This window comes from Gracilinanus agilis, chromosome 1 (genome assembly GCF_016433145.1).
Source record: "Gracilinanus agilis isolate LMUSP501 chromosome 1, AgileGrace, whole genome shotgun sequence".
Lineage (NCBI taxonomy): Eukaryota > Metazoa > Chordata > Mammalia > Didelphimorphia > Didelphidae > Gracilinanus > Gracilinanus agilis.
The window spans coordinates 166071069-166092543 of NC_058130.1; the positions used below are offsets into that span (position 1 = coordinate 166071069).

The 21475-nt window shown below is 49.7% G+C and overlaps 1 protein-coding gene across 2 annotated transcripts; it reads left to right on the top strand.

Annotated features, from left to right (window-relative positions):
• Nucleotides 1–507: 507 nt before the first annotated feature.
• On the top strand, nucleotides 508–10417 carry DNAJB5 (DnaJ heat shock protein family (Hsp40) member B5). Of its 2 annotated transcripts, none has more exons than XM_044657271.1 (4): nucleotides 508–579; nucleotides 5251–5495; nucleotides 9138–9739; nucleotides 9964–10411. In XM_044657271.1, exons 2-4 carry the CDS (start codon nucleotides 5285–5287, stop codon nucleotides 10195–10197), a joined length of 1047 nt encoding a protein of 348 aa, XP_044513206.1. In that variant the 5' UTR covers nucleotides 508–579; nucleotides 5251–5284; the 3' UTR covers nucleotides 10198–10411. The 2 variants fall into 2 exon arrangements, with proteins under 2 accessions (XP_044513206.1, XP_044513205.1); XM_044657270.1 differs by lacking the exon at nucleotides 508–579 and adding an exon at nucleotides 1773–1954 and having other exon boundaries at nucleotides 9964–10417.
• Nucleotides 10418–21475: the final 11058 nt, after the last annotated feature.

Below are 21475 nucleotides of genomic sequence, written 5' to 3' on the forward strand. Positions count from 1 at the left end.
GTTGCGAGACTTCCAGAAGGTTCTCTAGGGACTCGTAGGACGGCCGGCGTGTTCCACCTCAAAGGCCTGTCAATTGGACTGGTGGAAAAATGCCAGCACTAGTCTGAGGCGGAGTCAAACCTTTCCGTTGAACCAATGAAATCGAAGGGAGGATGAGGATCCCACCTACGGTTTTTTTCACCAATGAATGTAACTGGTAGGTTAGGAGGCGTGGTTGATTGACTTGTGAGAGCGCCAGTCACAAACTTGGAATTCGAGCCTTGTACGGACGAGGGGTCGGGGGCCGCCGTTGAAAGCAGGCGTCCGTCCCCCCACACCTCCCCGTGCCCCCTTCTCGCTCAGCACCGTCCAATCATGTCAAGGGCCGTGCTGAGTGGCGGGCGTGCTGCGCAATGGCCGGCGCGGGGGCGGGGCCCTGGGGGCGGGTCTCCCCCCCTGTCCACCCACCCTTCCCCGCTCCGTCAGCGGCCGGTGGCTTCGGTCCCGGGTGGAAGCGGTGAATCCGGGGGGAGGGGACGGGACGGGACGGGACAGCGGCTCAGTCTGACCGACCGCGGCGGCGCCCGCAGCTTCTCACCGGTGAGGGCGCCGCGCCGGGGTTGGGCGGGTCCCAGGGCCCGGTGTCTGGGTTGGGGAGGAGCCGGAGGCGCCGCTGGAAATGGGAACCGAGGGGACCTGGGGGTATCTATTGGTGGTCTCGTGCCTGAGGGCCCAGAGACCCGATCTGCCTCTGGGTGGGAGGCCGAGTGCTGCGGGTTTCTGGGGGCCGTCGCCGCGGGGAACAACTGCGGGGTCGGGATCGGGGACTGCGCCGTCGTCGTCGTGGGGAGCTCTGGTTCCAAGACCTGCCGAGTCCACCCTGGGACGGAAAACCCCGTGGGCGCTCCCTTCCAGATCGGCTAGGCAGCTGTGTGCTGACCCCTGGTTGCACCCTGGAGTGTCCAGCTGCCTGGGGTCTGGGGCTGCTCGAAGGGAGGGGAGGGGAGAAGAGTGGGGACCGAGGAAACAGAGGGCGACTGAAGGCTAGTTTTGCCCCACGAGGACAGGACTCCACAAGCCTCCTCTGGGCTCCCAATCCGGGTGGGAGTGAGGAGCAGGGAGGGCGAGGAAGGGGTGCAGTGGAGCGGGGACTTGGCACCGGGCTGGGGGTGGCTGGGAGCGGTCCCCGTCACTGCTTGGGGGAGGGGGCATTCCCTCCCCCGACAGCCCCGCCTCCCCCCCCCAAAACCCCCAGTGACATCACCACTGCACTGAACCATTCAGTGCCCCCACCCTGGCTGTTGGACTTAAGGATACTGGGAGAGCCCTATAGCCTCCCTCCGCTCTCTACCAGTCCCCCGCCTCCACCCTTCCCGAAGCGCCTTTTGTCTGAGGCTGGCCCCACCCCGAGACCAATTAAGGAGGAGACATTGCACGTCAAGTGACTTCATTGAGCAGGTTCTTGGTGATTCGGGGTCAGGCTCTCCCCGGTGAGTGAGGAGCTCCACGCTGCTTCTCTCCATCTCACACTTACAGGCAGTCACTCATAATCACATACGGGCACACACTAACCCACCCTCAAGCACAGTCATAGTCTCAAATACAGCCAGCTAGCCGTCACACAAGAGACTGCTTCTCTGGATTCCTTTCTCCCTCCTCACCCTGTGAGGCTTGACATTCACTGACTCTTCAGTGTGAGGCCAGAGCAGGACATGTGGCCCTGAGGAGGACCTGGCTATTGAAGCACCTGGTGGACAGGTGGGTGAGGGCAGAGAGGAGGGGTATTGCTGGGCATGTTTAAGCGCACCGGGCTGTCCTGCCCACCCCCAGCTGCTCCCCCAATCCAGACAAGAGGAGGTTTCCGGAGCTTCCCACACTTCTGGGGAGAAGACTTCTTAGCCAGCTTGATGTTTAAAATTCAGCTGGAGCCGTTAAAACTGCGTGCATGGACGCTGAATGGGTTTGTAAAGTTTCGGTAAGTCCCTTTAAAAAGTATTTTCACCCTCTGTCAGGATGGCAGAAGGATCCTTTCATCATACCTCACCATTTTTTTCACCTCAACTGTGTACCTTACCTCTGGTAATTTCATTCATCTCATATCCATTTTCTGATATTTCATTCTCCCCATGTCCCCCTTTTTTCTACCTTTTTCTCCCTAGTATCCCATCCTTTCATACTTTAGGATTTCATAACCCAGTATCTCACACATCTCATTCTTCTATACCTCATATCCCCTCCCCCCTTCCCTCATATCTCACATCCCCTCATATCCCTATCTCCTATCCCTTCACCGCCATAGCCTCTGCATCTCCAAAATATCTCACAGCTATTTACACCAGTATCTCATATCCCCTAATATCTCACACATCCATTCATCCTTCCATATCATTTTCACATCCCCCCATATCTCTCTCATCCACTCATATTGCACCCTATACCATATCCTCCTGTTATTCCCCATTCCTCCTATTCATATCATCCTGATCAAGTCATTCTTTCATACCTCCCCATCTCACACCCCTACCTACACATTCCAACTTACATCTACTCATGCCTCACCATCTCCCTATTTCATATCCCCATATGCCCTGCCCTTGCTATTTTTATTTCATTTCCCCATAACTCCCTCCAATATCTTATCAAAGACCTTATCCTCCCTTTCTTTTTCATACCAACCCCTATGCTCTACAAGGCCTTGGGAATTCTTTGTCATCTGAGCACATGGTGGAGGAGATGGGAAAGGAAAGCTGGTCCCTCTAAGCTCCTACCAACTAGCCTGGAAAGACATGCTATGGTTATGGGGGGGGGGGGGTTATTCCAAAAGAGCCTGGCCTTTATTCTATCCCTCCCCCAAGGGATGGTTCTAGAGTCCTTTTGAGTCCAGCTCATTTGGTAGTTGGGTTCTAAGGAAAAAAACCACTTTGGTGGCAGAGGTAACATGGGGACATCATGAGGATGTTCAAGATTAGAACCTGTTTGTCCTTTGACATAGAAATGCTGTGGTTTCTCACCTGTGAGCTGGCATCGGTGGGTGGGAGAACGACACCAAGGTCCTGAGTAACTGTGGGGTAGGGAGGTCTGGATGATGGGGGAAGGAGATGTGGGCTGGGACAGAGATGACAGCACTCCCCCTGCCAGTTCTTTCTCAGATAGATTTTACTGCTGCTTCCGAAAATGGCTGCCCACCCCCAGATGCACTTTCTTTTCTGTGTGCCCTCCCTACCCTACCTCCCCCACATGCCAGTGATTCAAAATGGCAACCCCCAGCTTGTCGCGTGGGGGGCCGCCGGGAGCTGTGCAGTTTTGGCATGACGTGCTGGTGGAGGGAGGGGTGCCTGGGTTCATATAAATGCTTCTCTTTCGTACAAAGAGGCTCCCAAAGACATGAGTCAGCCCAGCAGCTGCCAGCACTGTGGGGGCAAGAGCTACAGCCACTCTAGCCCTGCTATCCCAGTGCTTGGAAACACCACTGCCTCCTCTCCTACCTGAAAGAAAGGTAGCTTAGAGATGTTGAAGCCCTGTCTCCCTTTTGCCTTCACACACCACACTCCCCATCCCAAGTCCCACTCAAGAGTTAGTGCTAGGAGAGCAAGAGGCAGTGGCTAGGCTATGGCCTTGGCCCAGGGCATTGCTAGAAAGGCTCTGCCCCTGCCCTGGCCATTGGCAGTGATTATGCTTTGCTTTAGAAGAGCCAGCAAATGGCTTTTGGCTATTCCCCAAACAAAGCCCCAGCCAGGAACAGGAAGAAACCCTCTCTTCTCCACAACATACACATCCCCATGGACATACACATACACATGCACATATGGTGAGGAGCATTGGGAGCTATGACTGTCTTATGCCATCTGTGGCCAGATACCCTTTGATCTAGGCCTAGCAGATGGGGACAGTACGGAGAACTGGGGCTTTGACACTTCATATTAAGTAGATAATGAAAGCTGGAATTGAACCTGGACAGACCAGCTTTACAGGTCAAGATGTCTGAAATAGGAAAGGAGGGCTGACAGGAATCCCCTCTAGTGTTAGGTAAAGGGTAGACTTGAAACAACTAGCTATAAACAAAAAGGACCAGAATAGGAAGGGAAGAGAATTCTGCCTCTTCCAGGTTGCCTACAGTGTATGTTGTGGGGTAAAGGGGTGGAGTAGTGAGTGAACTGAATTGCTACCTTGGGGGAATTGATCCCATGCTGATGGAGACAGAAGATCCTAGTTCCTTTGCCAAGAACTGTGACTCATGCTGTCTCCATGAACTTGTAGGGATCAAATCACATGTGAATATGAAGTTGGGAATGAGCAGACTAGAACAGAAACCAAAGGACTCTAATGGCAGAGAAGCCCTGAGGTCCTTTGTACCCTTGGCCTAACTTACCAAGACAAGAGGCTGACTCAAAGGTGGCTTCCCCATGAGGCTTTTGGGGGGGAAGAATATTTTCACAAAACCATGCTCAAATTCCAATATTAAGCAAAGACTATCCACCCTTTCAGTCCAGCAGTCAATCAGATAGGTGCTAACTCTCCATTCCCCTGGGGGCCACAGCATCCCTGTGACAACCCAAGTGAAACAGCCCAAGCCAGAATACCTTCCCTTCATTTCTTGCTCCCATGTGGTATGAATCAAATTTAATACTAAATGAGGTATACCCCTTCAGCACTGTTAGCCACTATTCTTTCACACCCTGGTCAGTTATGGGAACTAAATGTTACCCTTTATAACCTTACTAAACATACATCCTACCCTATTCTACCCGCTGGTTGTCTAGCAGTCCAGTGGAGAGATGCCTTTGAGGCACTGGTGTGCAACAGATGCCTTTGATCTGGACAATTCAAAGGACTTGGCAAATGAATCAAGTCTCAGCTGGGTCCCACAAAGTAGGCCACAGCCTCCTCACTTTCCAGCTCCTGGAATCCAGGGGCTAAAGTCAAAGTTACTCTATTCAGCCCTTGAGGTCCCCTTGAAGAGCTTGAGCTGGAAAGGGCCAAATGACTGTGGTAATGGAAGTTAAAATTTAGAACAGGAAAGGTTCTAGTCCTAGCTCCACCACTAAGGAGCTGGGTGACCTTGGAAGTGAATTAATATTCCTAGGCCTCAGAGTCTGGTTCTAAAAAATTTTATTGTTCATCTAGTCTAGCTCTTTCATTTTACTGATCAGGAAGCTGAGGCCAAGATAGGAGACTTGTCCAAAGAAGGGCAAAATCAAGGGGGAGGTCAGGGCAGAAAGAGGAAACAGGAGGCTAAGGACTATTCTAGATTTGGCCCTGGGCTTCTTTCAGGAACAAGGAGGCCAGTACTGGTCCAGTTGCTGTAATGGGGAAGGATTATTATAAGATTCTGGGTATCCAGTCCGGAGCCAATGAAGATGAAATCAAGAAAGCATATCGGAAGATGGCCCTGAAATATCACCCAGACAAGAACAAAGAGCCCAGTGCTGAGGAGAAGTTTAAGGAAATTGCAGAGGCTTATGATGTGCTGAGTGATCCCAAGAAACGTGCTGTTTATGACCAGTATGGAGAAGAAGGTAAGAAAGCCCCCAGCTCCTCAGTACCTGGCCCAGGGCAGCCCTGTGGGTGACTGATGCCTGTTCTCATTGCAAAGAACTGTGTGACCCAGTTCCTTCTGAGCTCCTTAGCAACAGGGCAGAGGCACTGCCACTTGGGTGCTGAGGCTGAGGAAAGGGTCAGAAGGAGGGAGGCTGCCTCATCGCTTCCCTGAGCCTAACCCTAACCCTTTCTGTACCATGGGTTTGACTGGCTAGGGCTAAGACTCTCACTAATAGCAAAGGAAACTAGCTGCTCCTCTCAATATTCTAGGCCCCTGGGACTGATTTCCTTTACCCCAAATCTCCTAAACTCTCTATTCACCACCACCACCACTTAACCAGTCTTCATAATTTAAGGTCACCCATAACACAGGCCCAGAGGTAAGGCATAAGATATAGACACTATGATGTCTGGGCCTTGGGATTCTTCTGCCAGTCTTGAAACCACCTCTTCTCCCAGCCTTATTAGGCTATCCCTGAAGTCAGTGCTGCCCCATTGGATGGGAATATGGGGAAAGGCACATAACATTTGCATTCATCAGCTTAGTGTTTTAGCCTCTGAAAGCCTCTATATAAACAAACTAGGGCCAAGGGAAGAGTGAAAGATGTGGCCTCTAGCCCAGGATCTGACAGACCCAGGGACCAAGGGCACCCGAGATCCTGAGGGAAGCAATCTGCCTGCCTGCCTGCTAGGGTCAAACAGGAGCTAAGAATCACTGCTGGGACCAGGACTGGAGTTTGGCAGCCAGGACTGACCACATTTTCCTTTTCTAAATTAAAGGATAGTACTATCAGAGAATGTCTATCTATTCAATTCCAGAGCACCCCTGCTACTTTCTTGGGGAGGTGGAGATTATAATTGGCATCATGCCCCCAGGGCATGGGTGGTGGCCAAGAGCAGGGCTGAAGGTTTATATCAGGGAGTAGGAAAGGACCAAATAAAGCTGAAAGAAGGGTGGCCCTGGCAGTACCTCTTAGCAAATCCCATAAGCATGATGTAGCAGCTAATTCTGGTCCTCCTTTTCAGGGCCCCACAGTGCCAGCAACAGGCACCTGTTAGGCTATATTAAGACAACACTGTCTCAAGTGAAACCTAGAGCTGCTCTCCCCAAAAGGAACCTTCCTTTCCTTTTTTCTGTCTTCTCCTTTCCCCTTGCCTGCCTCCTTCTCCAGTCCTTTGTATATCCCCTTCCTAGACTTACCAACTCTCTCATTCACCAAGAGTCTCTCAGAACACCCAAAAAACTTCTAGGGATACCAGAACATGCAGAAGTGTCAAATGCAAATAGAAATAGGCCCCACTAATCCACACATAAGGATCTCTGAAGGCCACAGATTAACCATTTTAAAATGAAATTTTTCTGATTTATTGTATTTTTGTTTATGTTGTTAAATATTTCCCAGTTACATTTTAATCTGGTTTCGGAACTGACTGAGTAGTGTTATGGGGTACTGTCAATGAACACCAAGTCTGACCTAGGCAAAAAGTCTAGGGCAAGGTGGAAAGAGAAGGTGGAGGGGACTTTCCACTTTTCTCCCCATGGCATACCAAGTTTGACTCAATAGCCTCTAAGTCATCCTTCCCTAAAGAGGCTGTGGAAAAGTCTGTGGACCCAGCCTCTTTGTTCTCTACCTTTTTTTCACCTCTACCTATCCTCTTTGGATACGTTGACTCTTCTTTAAGGACTGGGGGGAGGTGCTGGACTGAAACAGTGAATACCACATACCCTAGACTGCCAGAGTGCCAGGGGCTGGTAGTATTTCTGGCTGCCATTCCAGGCTGCCTCCTCCACAACCACCCCCACAAGGAGCCTGTCGTGCAGACAGACCAGGAGCTGTGAGCTGTGAACGGCTGAGGACAGCCTGTTCCCAGCATTCTCAGGGAGGGGGAGCCTATTGGGAATCCCAGTGGGGATGAGGGTATAGGAGACTGAAACCTTCATTACCTTGATCTGAGATCCTCCAAACTTGATTCCTCCCTGAAAAATGAAACCTAAACCTGTCCTCATGACCCCCAAGCCTTCACCAGGGAAGTAATCGGCTAATTTGGGCTCTGACTTGTGAGAGGTGGGGATAAGAAGAGTTGCAGTAAGCCTGCTGGGAACTGCAGGTGAAAAGCTGCAAAGAAAATGCAGTTTTTACCACCTTGAAGCCAGTGTGAGGAATGAGATTTCAGGAAGGGGGATAGCAAGCCTGCAACTTCCCAGTTAGGCCCCTTGGCATGTGGGAGTGAAAAAGCCTAATGATGCCATTTTGCCATTCAGGCACTTGGTATGGGGCCATGGGCAGCATTTGGAAGCCTCCAGAAAAATGATTCCTCCATGCTATGCTCATGAATATATTCAACTTGTTTCTCCCTCTGGGCCTTGAGGCTTTCCCAGAGAAACTACAGGGGGAGGAGGTTTGGTCCTCACCACTCATATCTCAATCTGGTTCCCACAATTGAGGAGGGGGTGGGGTGAGCACAGAACTGCTTCTAGAAGCCTTTTGTGTGCCCTAGGCAATATCTGAAAATTTCGTGCCCTTTTGTGTTACGGTTCTCCAGAAGCTTCAAGCCTCCACTGTAACTGTAACACATGCCACTTATCACAAAACCTAGCTGCTGTGGAGAGTGGAATTTGCAGACATTTTTTAAATGGGCTTTTACTTTAAAAAATAATACTCGGGGGCAGCTGGGTAGCTCAGTGGAGTGAGAGTCAGGCCTAGAGACAGGAGGTCCTTGGTTCAAACCCGGCCTCAGCCACTTCCCAGCTGTGTGACCCTGGGCAAGTCACTTGACCCCCATTGCCCACCCTTACCACTCTTCCACCTATGAGACAATACACCGAAGTACAAGGGTTAAAAAAAATAATACTCAAAATATCAGCGATTAAAAATCGTCCCTCCTGTGAATATCCCTTGGGTTTCTCCACCTTGCCTGTCCTTAGTTGCACAGGAGGGTCAGGGAAGGAGAGGTTAGAAAGCCCACCAGCAACCCCGAGGAGTACCAAGGACCTTTCGAGATTATTACCACTCGCATCCACTCATCCACTTCATGGCCAACGATTGTCCTCTTAAGGACTAAGCAAGAACCTGAGTTATTTTTCCTAATTCTCAGTGTATGAATCAGAGGCAAACAGCACCCCGGCTCTCAAGTGAGTTCCATCTCAGCCAGATCACAGGAAGGACTCAGGGTTGTTTGAAGGGCATGAGAGTTAATGTGCCCAGAGCATCACATAGTTGTCAGAACTAGGTTTGAATCCAATGTTTATTTGCTGGGCAAATCAGCTCAGCTCTCTGAGCCTCAGGTGATTCAGACTAAAGACCAGCCCTAGAGATGGGAAGGGATTATTGTTATTCAGGAAAGCAGATATTATGCTTCCCATCCACACAAAGCTGAAGGCAGCCAACTTCACCCCCACTCCCCAACCCCCCCATTCCCCCCCCCCCCGGGTCTTTTTCAAGAGAAGGGGGAGGATAAACTATCCAGAGAACCAGCTGTGAGTATCAGATGGCTCCTAGGAGCAACCTCTCCCTTCCAGGGGTGGGATAAAAGGGCCAATGCCTAGACCTACCTTTTTGTTCTTCCTCATCTTTCCTTCCTCCCGCCCCTACCCCCATCCCCCCCTACCCCCTGTCCAGGCCTGAAGACCGGTGGTGGCAGCTCTGGAGGCTCAGGAGGCTCCTTCCACTATACCTTCCATGGTGACCCCCACGCCACTTTCGCCTCCTTCTTTGGTGGCTCCAACCCCTTCGACATCTTCTTCGCCAGCAGTCGTACCACACGGCCTTTCAATGGTTTTGATCCCGACGACATGGATGTGGACGAAGACGAGGACCCGTTTGGCGCCTTTGGCCGCTTTGGTTTCAATGGGCTAAGTGGGGGACCCAGACGACCGCAGGAATCCCTGCACCCCCGGCGGAAAGTGCAGGATCCCCCTGTGGTGCACGAGCTTCGCGTGTCCCTAGAAGAGGTATATCATGGCTCCACTAAGCGCATGAAGATCACCCGGAGGCGCCTCAATCCAGACGGTCGGACCGTGCGTACCGAGGACAAGATCCTGCACATTGTTATCAAGCGAGGCTGGAAGGAGGGCACCAAGATCACTTTTCCCAAAGAGGGCGATGCCACACCGGACAACATCCCCGCCGACATAGTCTTTGTACTCAAGGATAAGCCTCATGCCCACTTCCGCCGAGACGGGACCAACGTGGTGTACAGTGCACTGATCAGCCTCAAGGAGGTAAGGTGGACCGTGCCTGGAACTCCCGAGCCAGGGGAAGGAGGGGAGGAGGAAGGGTTGGATCTCCGAAATCCCCGTCACCTGCTTCCCCCCATCCCTCCACTGCCCTTTTTGCTCCCCTGGCAAAAAAGGTGTCTAGGGAACCATTCCCGTTTCCTCTTCCGCCCTAAGAAATCAGTTTCCTCCCACTCTCCATCTCGCCCTCGTTCTCTGTCCTCCCCTAGGCGCTGTGTGGATGCACTGTGAACATTCCCACCATCGACGGCCGAGTTATCCCCCTACCCTGCAATGACGTCATCAAGCCGGGCACTGTGAAGAGACTACGGGGGGAGGGGCTACCCTTCCCCAAGGTGCCCACCCAGCGGGGCGACCTTATAGTCGAGTTCAAAGTGCGCTTCCCTGACAGGATAGCCCCGCAGACGCGACAAATCTTAAAACAGCACCTGCCTTGCTCCTAGGCCCAGCCTCAAGGCTGGCTCTCGGCCTCCACAGCAATACCGCCCTCCGCCCCAGGCTCTCGCAGCCACTTAGGCAACCCAGCTGGCCCCACCGCCCGCCCGCCCGCCCGCCCACCGGGCAACCTTTTTCTAAAATGCAAAAAAGCCACTTTTGTTTTCAGAGAGTTGTTACCGCCCCTACCTGGCTGTGCTGTCTCGGGTGGGAAGTGAGGGTGGAGGGAGGGAGGGGGGAGGGAGGGTTGCCCCCAGGGCCAGGGGTCACTGTTTTTGTCCCAAGCTTTGAATCCAGTTTTACTGCTCCCCATGGCTGGAGAGTGACTTGACTGTTACTTGGCGATGTGTAGAGGTTTCCTATTCAGGCCTGTAAATAGCATGTCGTTCCCCTACCCGCTGCTGAGGTCCTTCCTGCCCTCCTTTCTCACCCAGTCTCCCGCCCAAATCCTTGGGGGGGAGGGGGAGTACAAAAAAGGACACCCTTACCCCGACCAGATACCTCCACCCGGGGGGGAGGGGGGAAGGAATACTAGCCACGTGTACTCATTTCTGTACACACACACCTTCCCACGTTTGTGCACACATACTTGGGGACTGGGGAGGGGGGTGGGGAGGGCCATTGAGCACGAGACACTTTGTATTTACCAGGGATGGAGTTTGCTGCGCTGCCGGCGGAGAAGGGGGTCTGAGGGCAGCTCCGCTTCACCTCACCTGCCTCAAACACTTTCCCTCCCTTGACAGCCACGCCTTCCCCACACCGAGCTGGGCCAGCAGGCAGGGGAAAGTGGGGGTGGGCAGAAGGGGAAAGCGCATACGTACCACATGTGTTTTCTTTTAGGCTTAACTAAGGGGCTTGGGTGGGAGGGGTTTTTACATTTTTGTACTGGGCAGCTCTTCAGCGCTGTTGGCCTCGACCCAAAAGGAAGGGGCTTCCGAGCTTTCCCCCCTTCTGAGAATCCTGGGTCACCGCAGCCATGCCCTGGCCTCCCTGCCCCAGGGTTTCGGCCCTGCCTGAGCCCGTCCGGCCTGTCTGGGTCCTAGTCCTCTCCATCTCCGAGCGTCTGCGGTCCTGTCTCTGGAGTCTGGGGGACCCAGAACGTCCTGCCTTGCTCCACACTGTATATTATCCCGGACAGCAGGGAGTCCTGGAGAAGGGCTTGTGGACTCTGGCCGGGTCTGTGGCTACACCCCCAAGGACCCGGGGTAGGGGCTCTCTTGGCTTTTCTCATTTTGATGAGCCCCTGAATGTTTTTATAGTAGGTTTTTTGTATTTTTTTGTAATGACAGTATTATGAAAAAATAAAGTATTTTAAAAATAGAGTATCCGTGAACTACTGTAGTACAGGGAAGTGGGGAGGAGGGATTCCAAGGGCCTCGACCACCACCCCGCTCCCTCCATTGCCCCTCCTCTTTTAGAAACCAGTCAGAAGGCTCTTCATCAGCATGCAAGGTGCCCCCTAGTGGCCAGCAGTGTGTCACCTCAGAGGGTCTTCCTGACCCCAAAAAAGCTACCTCTTGCATATGTACCTCTAAGGAGATGGAAAGAATCCCACCCCGCCCCTCGCGACCCAAAGCAACGTAGCCAACATTGATAGGGGACAGAAAACAGCTACTCTTGTTAAAAGAATATAATGTATTTGGGAAGGATAATGCCCTTAACACAAATGGTTACCATCCTCTTTGGAAGGTATAGTGTCATGTGTCATGAGAACAAATTATCTCCTGGGAGGCTGGATTCTCTTGGAGGAAGCCAGAATACTCCATACTGAGGACTCGGTCCTGCGGATCCTTTCTGAAAGGAGTAGGATCCTCCAAAAGGCAGGTTGGGGCGGTGCTGGGAGTGGCCCAAGGTCCTGGAGATCCTGGACCCTCTATGGTGGTATCGGAATTTACCTGAAGAGGCTGACACCTCACTAGCGATGGAAGCTAACTTCTCTGGTTGCAGGTGCTGATCCCTGAATCTCACAGTTTTCTTAATTTTTTTAACTCTTTTCTCCCTGTCCTGGGTTGGCCTCTCCCAACTCAGGCTCCGGTGTCCTTCAGAACCCTTTCTATGGGTGCTTAACTTGCTGTTACCCTCCTGAGCCCTAGAAGGGTAGAGTGTTCGGTCCCTGAATTTACTGCCACCAGGTTCTACCTGGGTCTCCAGTGTCTGGTGCTCCTTCTCCTGTGGCTGGTTCTCTTCCCAAGCACACATCCCATCTGTGGACCCCATCTTCTTCTCTAAGATCAGGCCAACTACTGTCATACCCTCCGAAGTTGAAGGAACCTCATTGCTGAAAGGGGTAGCTCCTTTGGTGGGAGACTTGACTGGGGGTGACTTTTGCTCAGTAGTCTCCTTCCTAGCTACCTCTTCCTCCTTCTTAGGTAAGGGCTCCTCCATCCCTCTGATTTTCTTCTTAGGACAAAGCCACTTGAGGAAGCCCTTCATCTTCTCTGCTAAGCTGATTTCTAAAGAGATTTTGCGCTGGAATACTCCATCCTGCTTTGGGAACCCAAAAATTCGGCTTAGAGGACCCCGAGATGGCAACTTATTATCAGAGGTGTGGTCCTTTGGTAAATTGGAGTCCTTTTCTTGAACTTCACTCTCCATTTCTTGGTCTGTTTGGAGTTTACTGAAGCTCCCTTTTTTCAGGGACAGTGTCCAGAGTTTGGCCTGGTTTTTGCCCGTGGCCTGAGTCTGAAGTTTCTGGAATTCCTTCAAGCCAGGACGTTTTTCTTCCAACTTCATAAGAGTACCAGGCTCCTGAGCACCTGCCATGTCCTCATCAACTTGATCCATAGAATATGACTGAGAGATTTTAGTGGCTTGGAAACCAAGAATGTGGGGCTGGACCAGAGGGATAGTTGGAGTATGGTTTTCAGAGTAGCTCTTATCTAGTACTGTCAGGTTGTACTCTTCCTTACTGGTAACTTGCGTTTTATAGATAAGGCAGCTTAAATCCTGCTGATCCAGGGTTCTTAGTGCAAGTGTTTGTCCCTCAGCCAAGTGGGCCTCTTCATTACTCACTCTCTCATATTGTGACCTTTGAAAACTTTCAGTGTCTTCAACTATCACAGTGTCTTTGGGTTGAGGATAGGAGGAAGAGACTTGTCTTGTGGCCATTTCTCTAGATTCCCTTACCCTTAAGGGAATTCCCAAGACCTTCTCCACCATCCTCTTCTTCAGGTGGAAATTTAGCTTGGAAAAGCTGATAGGCTTGTTAAATATACAGGGACTCTTGAAGTCAGAACTTTTTTGATTCCCATCTGTATTCTCCTCCTTGTCCTTGATGATGGGAAATACCTTTTGCTCCCCTGTTCCCTGTCTTTGAAGTTGATTCCTGAAACTGTACACCTCCTGTCTTGGAACTAAAGCTGCATGCTTCATACTCAACTCTAAAATGTCCCTCCTGTTTGGTCTGGAACCTCTATCTATTAAGCAAGATCTGGGGGAAAATGTATTCTCTTCCCAGTCCCCTCCAGCCTGAGGTGCCTCCCACAATTCCTTCCTAACATTCCAGGAGCCCTTCTCAGCCTCCAAAATATCTAAAACAAGGGCTGAGGCCTCTCTGGCAACTCCACCTACCCAGATTTCCTGGATGTTTTTTTCCGGTACATTAGCTTCATGCCCCAAGTTTGGGGTACCTGCAATAGGGGAAGAAATTTGAAGTTTGGGATTTCTTAGTTTAAACAGGTAGATAGATTCAAGGACTTTTTTGGGCAGACCCCACTTCAGCCGAATGTGCATATGGCGAATATGGGATTCGAGGAGTTTCCTAGTCTCTGGATTAAGGAATGGAATGTCTCTAGAGGTTTCTACTTCATAAATCACTTCTTCAGTGGGTGAAGGAGCCTGGGGTTGAGATGGTGGTTGTGGTCGTAGCTGTAGCTGAGGTTGGGTTTGAGTTGCTATGTCTTCTGTAGCTGGAGCTGGAGGAACAATCTCTTTCATTTTCACTGGCTTATGTGTTGTGTGAGTGGGGACTAATGATACAGACCAACGCCTTGCAGTGGCCCAGGAACGGCTCACACTCTCAGGAACCACTTTCTGCTGTATTGCTACACTCTTCTCAAGAAGATGCTTCTGCAATACCTCCTGTTGGCTTGGGGATGAACTTTTCTTAAGGCCATTCTTTGGGCTCTCCCTTGGACCTTTCCCTGGAACTATTGCTGGTGCCAAAACTAGGCCAGTTGCCGAGTCACTTGCTGTATCCTTTTTGCCAGAATGCTTGACATCTTGGAATGTAGAAGGCTGAGGTTCTCCAGGTCTTTCCCGGTCTTGCTGAAGTATAGTCTGAGGCATCATGTGTTTAATGGAATCTTTGACCCGCTGGGCCAGGCCCCAATGGTGCTGGATGAGCCTCCTTCGGAGATGGGTCTCCAGTAGCTTCTTGACATCTTTGGGTAAGAAAGACAGTTCCTGGGGCCAGTTGGAAACCTGCACCTGGGACCAAGGAGCCTTATGGACCCGGGGCAGCTGGAGAGGCAAAGGATTGAAGGCTTCATGAGATCTCTGGACGACATGGGGCACACCCCATAAGGATTGGAGCTGTTTCTGCAGCAGGTGCCACTCCAAGGCCTGGAACTTGGGCAGGTAGATCATTGGGATCTTTACTGAGGTCTCTTCAGGCTCGGTTCTGAAAGTCCTGATCGGAGATGAGGGGGATAGGGATGGGGTAAGGGATGGAGGTAAGGGTGAGGTCACTGGTGGAACTTGGGGTGGAGATGAAGATTGGGGCCTGGAAGAAGGTGGGTTTGAGATTGGAAGTAGTTTTAAGTGTTGGGTTGGAGAAGGCAGAGTGGCTTGATTAGCCAAATCAGGCAGGTGGAGGTAGGAAAAATCATTGAAGAAAACTAAAGGATTGTCCATAGGTGGCAATTTGATGGTGGCCCCCAGCCAGGATGGGGAACTAGACCCCATGTAGGTTGTTGCCAAAGATTCACTGTGCAGAGAGGGGAGACCCCAGAAGAGTTGAATGCATTGTTGATTAGGACTCACTGTGCTCTCAGGATTCCACCCAGGTATGGAACAGAGTCTGTTCAGGAAATGGAGGGTGTTGGGGGCTAGGATCAGGGATACAGGACTGTGGAGCTGCCGAGAGCTGTGGAGTTGCCGAGAGCTGTGGATCTGCTCTGGCATCATATTATTGACAAGGGGCCCTTCAGAACCCAAAAAGGACTGGTCTGTCCCACAGGTACTCCATGTCTGTGGATCTGGGGTCCACAGATCATTAACAGATGACTCTGTGTCTTCTAGAACTAAAGACAACTCCTTCAATTTCTTGTGATGGAAACATGATGGGAGATCTGACCTAGGTTGTCTCAGTAATTCCTTTTCCTTCCAAATATGGAGTGCTATTTTTTCTGCAATATGCATCTCCAGGAACTCCTGGGCACTTGGGCTGAGGAGCGGGACTTCATTAGCCTCTGGGTGCTGCTGGACTCTGGTATCTAAAGCCTGCTCAGAAAGCTGCAGTCGTAAAGGAACCAAGTTCTTCTCCTGACTCTTTGAAGTCTCATCACTTGACTTTTCCTCTGGCATAGCAATAGGCAGAGTTCCCTTCTGTTCTCCCTTTTGTGTCCAAAGATAGGGTTCTGATAGATCAAGAGAAAGGGGCTCCAGCTGGGAACTCCAGAGTAACAAATAAGGGAGCATTAAGTACCCTTGGGAATTCTTCCACTGGAGGGAGCCAGAAAAGGTTGGATATGACGAATCAATGTCAGAGGTCAATGAGGCTGAAGTCAAAAGGGGAGCAGCATCTGGGGACAAGACTTTTGGAACGGTGGTCAGCACGTCTGGTTCTTTGCCTGTAGCCGATGCTAAAGGAGGTTCTGGGAGCCTTGGAGTCAAGGAAGATTGCTGGGGTGGCTGACGGTCTATCAAAGAGATGGGTCTCAGGAACATGCTGGGATCCTTGCCATGCATATGGTCGATTAAGAGTTTTCTATTTATTGCGGGAGTGTCAGATGGTGAGGCGGACTCAAGTATTGGTGTGGGAGTTGCAGGGCGGGCATGGGCCTTGGAAGGACTTCGGACTAAGGGGACAAGAGGGGTCAGTGAAAGTCTGAGGACCTCTGAACAAACTGTTTCCTCTTCCTGTGCTTTAGTGGTGGCTCCTAGAGGAGCTGTGGAAGGAGTGTGGGTTCCAGAAAGATTACTGAACAGTGAGGATCTAACAATATGTGAGTTGGATTTCTCTTCTAAGTTAGGGGAGTCCTGTGAGATGGTGGGGGTCACAGGGGTGGAGGGCCTTGAAGAGGAGGCACAAGCTATAAGGGGAGTGTGGACCATAGAGGGAGTACAGATTGTGGAGGAGGTAGAAATCACTGAAGGTGGAAGAGCCTGGGACAGGGTATGGCTAATAGATCCAGTATGAGTTACTGTGGTGGTACAGACCATTGAGGGTGTATGGACCAATGAGGGACAATGGACCTTAGAAGAGATAAGGGTGTCTGCATATGCTTGGGCCTTAGACGAAGTGTGGGCCATCGGAGCCTTGGGTGCTGCTGAGGAGGCATGGAGTCTCAAGGACTTGGCAGGTTTTGTTGATGGGATGGAAACTTTTACAGGGCTTACTGAAAGGGGAAGAGGTGAAGAGGAGCCAGGGTACTTTGAGAAAATGGGAGCCCCTGAAGGAGAATGTGGGGGGGTGGATGCTAATGGAGGGGTGGGGGCTAAGGGAGTAGAATCCACTGAAGTGGTGCAAGTTTTTGAGTGGTCTGCATTCAGTGTGGTGCTTTGGGCCACATACGGAGGATGGCAAAGTTGGGGGTGTGCCTGCAGATAAGCAGAGTCTAGTAAAAACGAGCGGTCCAATGATGAATTGCTAGGCAGCGAGGCCATGGAAGCCACAGGAAGGGTGGGAGCAAAGGAAGGTGCCGGAGCAAAGGAAGGTGCCGGAGCAAAGGAAGGTGCTGGAGCAAAGGAAGGAGCCGGAGCAAAAAAGGGGCTAGGAGCATAAAAGGAGCCAGGACCAAAGGAAGGGGCAGGAGCCACAGAAGGGATGGGAGCAAAATAAGGGGTGGGAGCCACAAAGGGGGTGGGAGCCACAGGAGCGGTGGGAGGGGTGGGAGCAAAAGCTAGGTTGGAAATTAAAGGAGGGTTGGGCACAACAGGAGGAATGAGAGTCCCAGGAGAGGTGGGAGCCACTGTAGGGGTGGAAATCACCAGAGGGGTAGAAATGATAGAAGGAATCTGAGCCACAGGAAGGATGGGATTAACAGGAGTGAGAGCCACAGGAGGGATGGGAGCATTAGAAGTTGGGGGAACCACAGCAGGAGGGGGAGCCACAGCAGGAGGGGGAGCCACAACAATGGGGGAAGACCCCACAGTGGGGGAAGACACAGCAGGTGAAAGAGCTGAAGATGAAGTAACAGTGACTGTCTGGGTATCGAGTAAGGAGGCATGAGTAATGCATTTTCTATCTGATTCCATCGGAACAACGGGGTTCAGAGAAGGGGCAGAAGCCTTGGGGATACTGAGATTCATTGAGGGAATTTGGGCCATCGAAGTAGTATGGCCCAAAGATGGAGCTAGGGAGAGATCTGGCTGTAGAGAGGAAGTGACAGCCTCTGAGAAAGTAGGAGTTAATGGGGTGTCTAAGACCTCTGAAGGAATGGTTTCCACCGAAGTGCTGGTCATCAAGGAAGTGCGGACCACGGTGGAGGTATGAGCCAGTACGGATATATGGGTCCGGGAAGTGGTACTGGACTGTGAGTAGCTTTGGACCCTAATGGGGGCTTTGGCCTGGCAAGAGGGGTGAATGGGAGTCATAGACAGAGTATGACTCTTTGGTAAGATTTGGGCAGTCCCTGAAGAAGAGGGACTCCGTGAGGACGTGCGTGGTGTCAGTGCGTTCTGCGAAGGACCGGGGACTAGGGAAAGGCTAGAAGGCAGGCTTAGAGACAGGTCTGGCGGCAGGACCCAGGTCGCCAATTCAGGCAGAGAGGACTGGAACAGCAGGTCAGCCTCCATGGCCACAGAATTGCACACTTCACAGCCGGGGTCTGTGCATAGCATCTGTCGGACGCTAGCCTTCTCGGGGAACTTGGCCTTGTGGCTGCAGGAAACAGGAATGACTGGCTGAAGGCTGGAGGGTACCGAGGAGGCAGGAACTAGGGCAGGGGCATTAGAGGTCTCCTTGTCCTTGAGTATCCCCCAGCACCCCACGCCCCATCCCACAACCCCTCACCACACATCCCTCTCGTTAAGTCTTTGATTCTCCCACCCCAAGGTGGACAAAGAGACCCAGGACTGAGGCAACTCGTACTAGGAATGGGGACATGGGGAAAGAGGAGAGATCACCTTCTAAGGATAGATGGCAGCTCTCGGGGGCTCTCGGTTTCTTCCTGGTAAAATCTCCAACCTATGAAACAAAACAACCCCCCCAAAAATATAATGGAGATGTATAGCATAAATAAAAAAATTTGGAGACCATCTGAGGGTGTTGGGTGAGGTAGAATTCTGGGGAACATCAAACAGTCAGGCTGTTAGGAAACCAGACTCGGACAATCCTGAGTTAATTCACAAATTCAAATAGACCAGGATAAAGGAATAAGCCACTCTTCTTGCCTTCAAATTTCTTCATTCCCAGGATAAATGGAGAGCAGAGAATAAATTGTACAACACTTTGGGTTGCCCAATTCAGAAAATTGTCCAAATTTTGGGTTGCTTTTGATGAGTCTCCCCTTTGGGAACACCCTTCTCTGAAAGGCCAAGGGCTTTCAGGGATCAGAAGCTGACATGGTCATGGGAGAAAACCTAGGAACCCATCAGGAAACATGATGGAAGGTATTTGGGTGAAGATCATCGAATGAAAAAAAACAAAAAGATTATTGTCATCTGGCACCCAAACGAAAGGAAATAGGTAAGAAATTTCAGACTTTTTAGAACTCGAAAAATTCAGAAATTTCAAATAAAGAAATTTCAGAAAATAAATGAGAAAGTTCCATTGAAACAGAAACAAGAGTAATTTAATTCAAGCATCATTTCTTAGGACCTCTTCTGTGAATTCAGATAAAAACAAGAGTTTCTGCCCTCAAAGACAAAAGTTAGTTAGTCGAGAGGTAGGTTGCCCCAACAACTGAGGAGAGCAAGATAAACTTCTTCCGATATGAGGTAGCACTTGTGGTAAGCCTTGAAGGGAGAGATTCTAAGGAGGAAAAGTGAAGAGGGAAATCATTTTCCCATATGCATTCTAGCATATGGAACAATTTGTAGAAAGGCCCAGAGTGGTAGACAGAATGTCCCTTAAGGGGAAGAGCAGTAGAATAGTTTGGACTTAACTGTATGAAGGGGATTTATTTGAAATCTGGCTGAAAAGATAGGTGGCTTAATGGATTGAGAACCAGGCCTAGAGACAAGAGATCCTGGGTTCAAATCTGACCTCATACCCTTCCTAGTTGTGTTTCGCCCAGGTAAGTCTCTAAACACCCATTGCCTCGCCCTTACTTCTCTTCTATCTTAGAACTGATTCTTAGCTTTGATTCTAAAACAGAAGGTGAAGAGTTTAAAACAAAACAAGACAGAATGGAGCCAGGTTGTAAAGAGCTTTAAGTGTCAAACAGAAGTTGACATTTTCTTCTAGAGGAAATAGTCATGGAAGCTTCTGTTATGTATTTTGCAGGGATTCCATGCTGCAATCCTCTACATAACACTTCTTGGACAGGTTTTATTGATTGTCTCATTAAATAATTCTTACTCAAGAGGACCTTATGTTCTAATGGGAAAGGAGACAAGTATGGTAAATATTTAACAAATACTTTATCTATCTAGCTGTCTCTGAGGGTCTAGATACTGATAATCCAGGACCATACTGGGGAAGGGGCAGCTTTCCACACATGTTTGCAATCCTGGATTTCCATTAGTCATTCCAAAGTTCAATTCTTCTTTCTTTCTCAGAAGTCTCTGACAGTCAGGAGTCATGTAGCATCATAGGAATATCCTTCAAGGAACTGTTCACTCAACCTGTTTGGGGCCTGGAGTGGAGGAGTTATAGCTATATTTGTATTGCTTCCCATATGGCTCCTATATGGACAGTAAGAGAATTCATAACCAAACAAGGCATTGAGCTGATTCCAAAGATAAAAACCAATTATTTTAATTACATGAAATTGAAAAGCTTTATCCAAAGAAAATCAACACAACTAGGATAAGAAGATAAGTTGTTGATTGGGGCGGGGTGTCTTTATAACCAATATCTCTGATAAAAATCTGATATCTAATATATCTATACATATATATCTTGTGAGAGAAAGAGAACGAAAGAAAGAAAAGAGAGGGAGAGAGAAGAGGAGAGAAAGTGAAGAGACGGAGAGAGAGAGAGAGATGGAACTAAAAACACCAAAAGTTATCCCCAGTGGTTAAGTGGTCAAAGGATAAGACACACAGTTCTTCATAAAAGATTGCTCCAAATAACTAATAATAATAAGAGAAATGCAAATCAAAACAACTTTGAGGTTTTGCCACACACCCAGCAAATTGACACAGTAGACAAAATATGAGAATAGTCAATGCTAGAAGGGTTGTGGCAAGTACACTAATGCATACATGCATACATATATACACTCTAATTCATACACTAACATACAGTTGATAGAATTGGAAATTGATCCAATGATTCTGGAAAGAAATTTGGAATTATGATTTTTTTTAGATGACTGAAATGTCCATACCTCTTTGACCCAAAGCTGCAACTGCTAGGTATATATCTCAAGAAGATCAAATACAGAAAAGTCCAATATGCACCAAAATATTCTTAGCAGAACTTTTTGTGGTAGCAAGGAACTAGAAAAAAATAGATGCCTGTGAACTAAAGAATGGCCAAACTCTTTAGGACATGAATGTGATAGAACATTGCTCTCCTGTAAGAATTATAAATGTGAATACAGAGAAGCATGGGAAGATTTATATTAACTAATACGAAGTAAAATAAGCAGAACCAGGAAAACAATATACACAACAATGAAAATGGAAAAACTGACAACAAAACAACAAATGCAGAATGCTCCAAAACTGTAATAACCAAGTCTGACTCCAAAGATGAGTTGTAAGGAGGAAAGTCCCTAATGGAGCTTGAGATACGGTTCGGTTGATTTACTCTCTCATCAGTGATAACAACTCTGCCCTGGGCTCTGTTTTCTGATATTGATTTAATTTTCTTCCCTGGAAAAGAGGAGAGGAAGAAAGAGGGAGAGGGAGAGGGAGAGAAATAGAGAGAGAGAGAGAGAGAGAGAGAGAGAGAGAGAGAGAGAGAGAGAGAGAGAGAGAGAGAGAGAGAGAGAGAGAGAGAGAGAGAGAACA

Bases quoted from the DNA above. Each gene is read 5' to 3' on its own strand.
- DNAJB5 (XM_044657270.1), top strand. From the start codon at position 1,773: ATGTTTAAGCGCACCGGGCTGTCCTGCCCACCCCCAGCTGCTCCCCCA. The intron at 5,496-9,137 runs GTAAGAAAGCCC...CCCCCTGTCCAG, and splicing joins TGACCAGTATGGAGAAGAAG to GCCTGAAGACCGGTGGTGGC. The intron at 9,740-9,963 runs GTAAGGTGGACC...GTCCTCCCCTAG, and splicing joins CACTGATCAGCCTCAAGGAG to GCGCTGTGTGGATGCACTGT.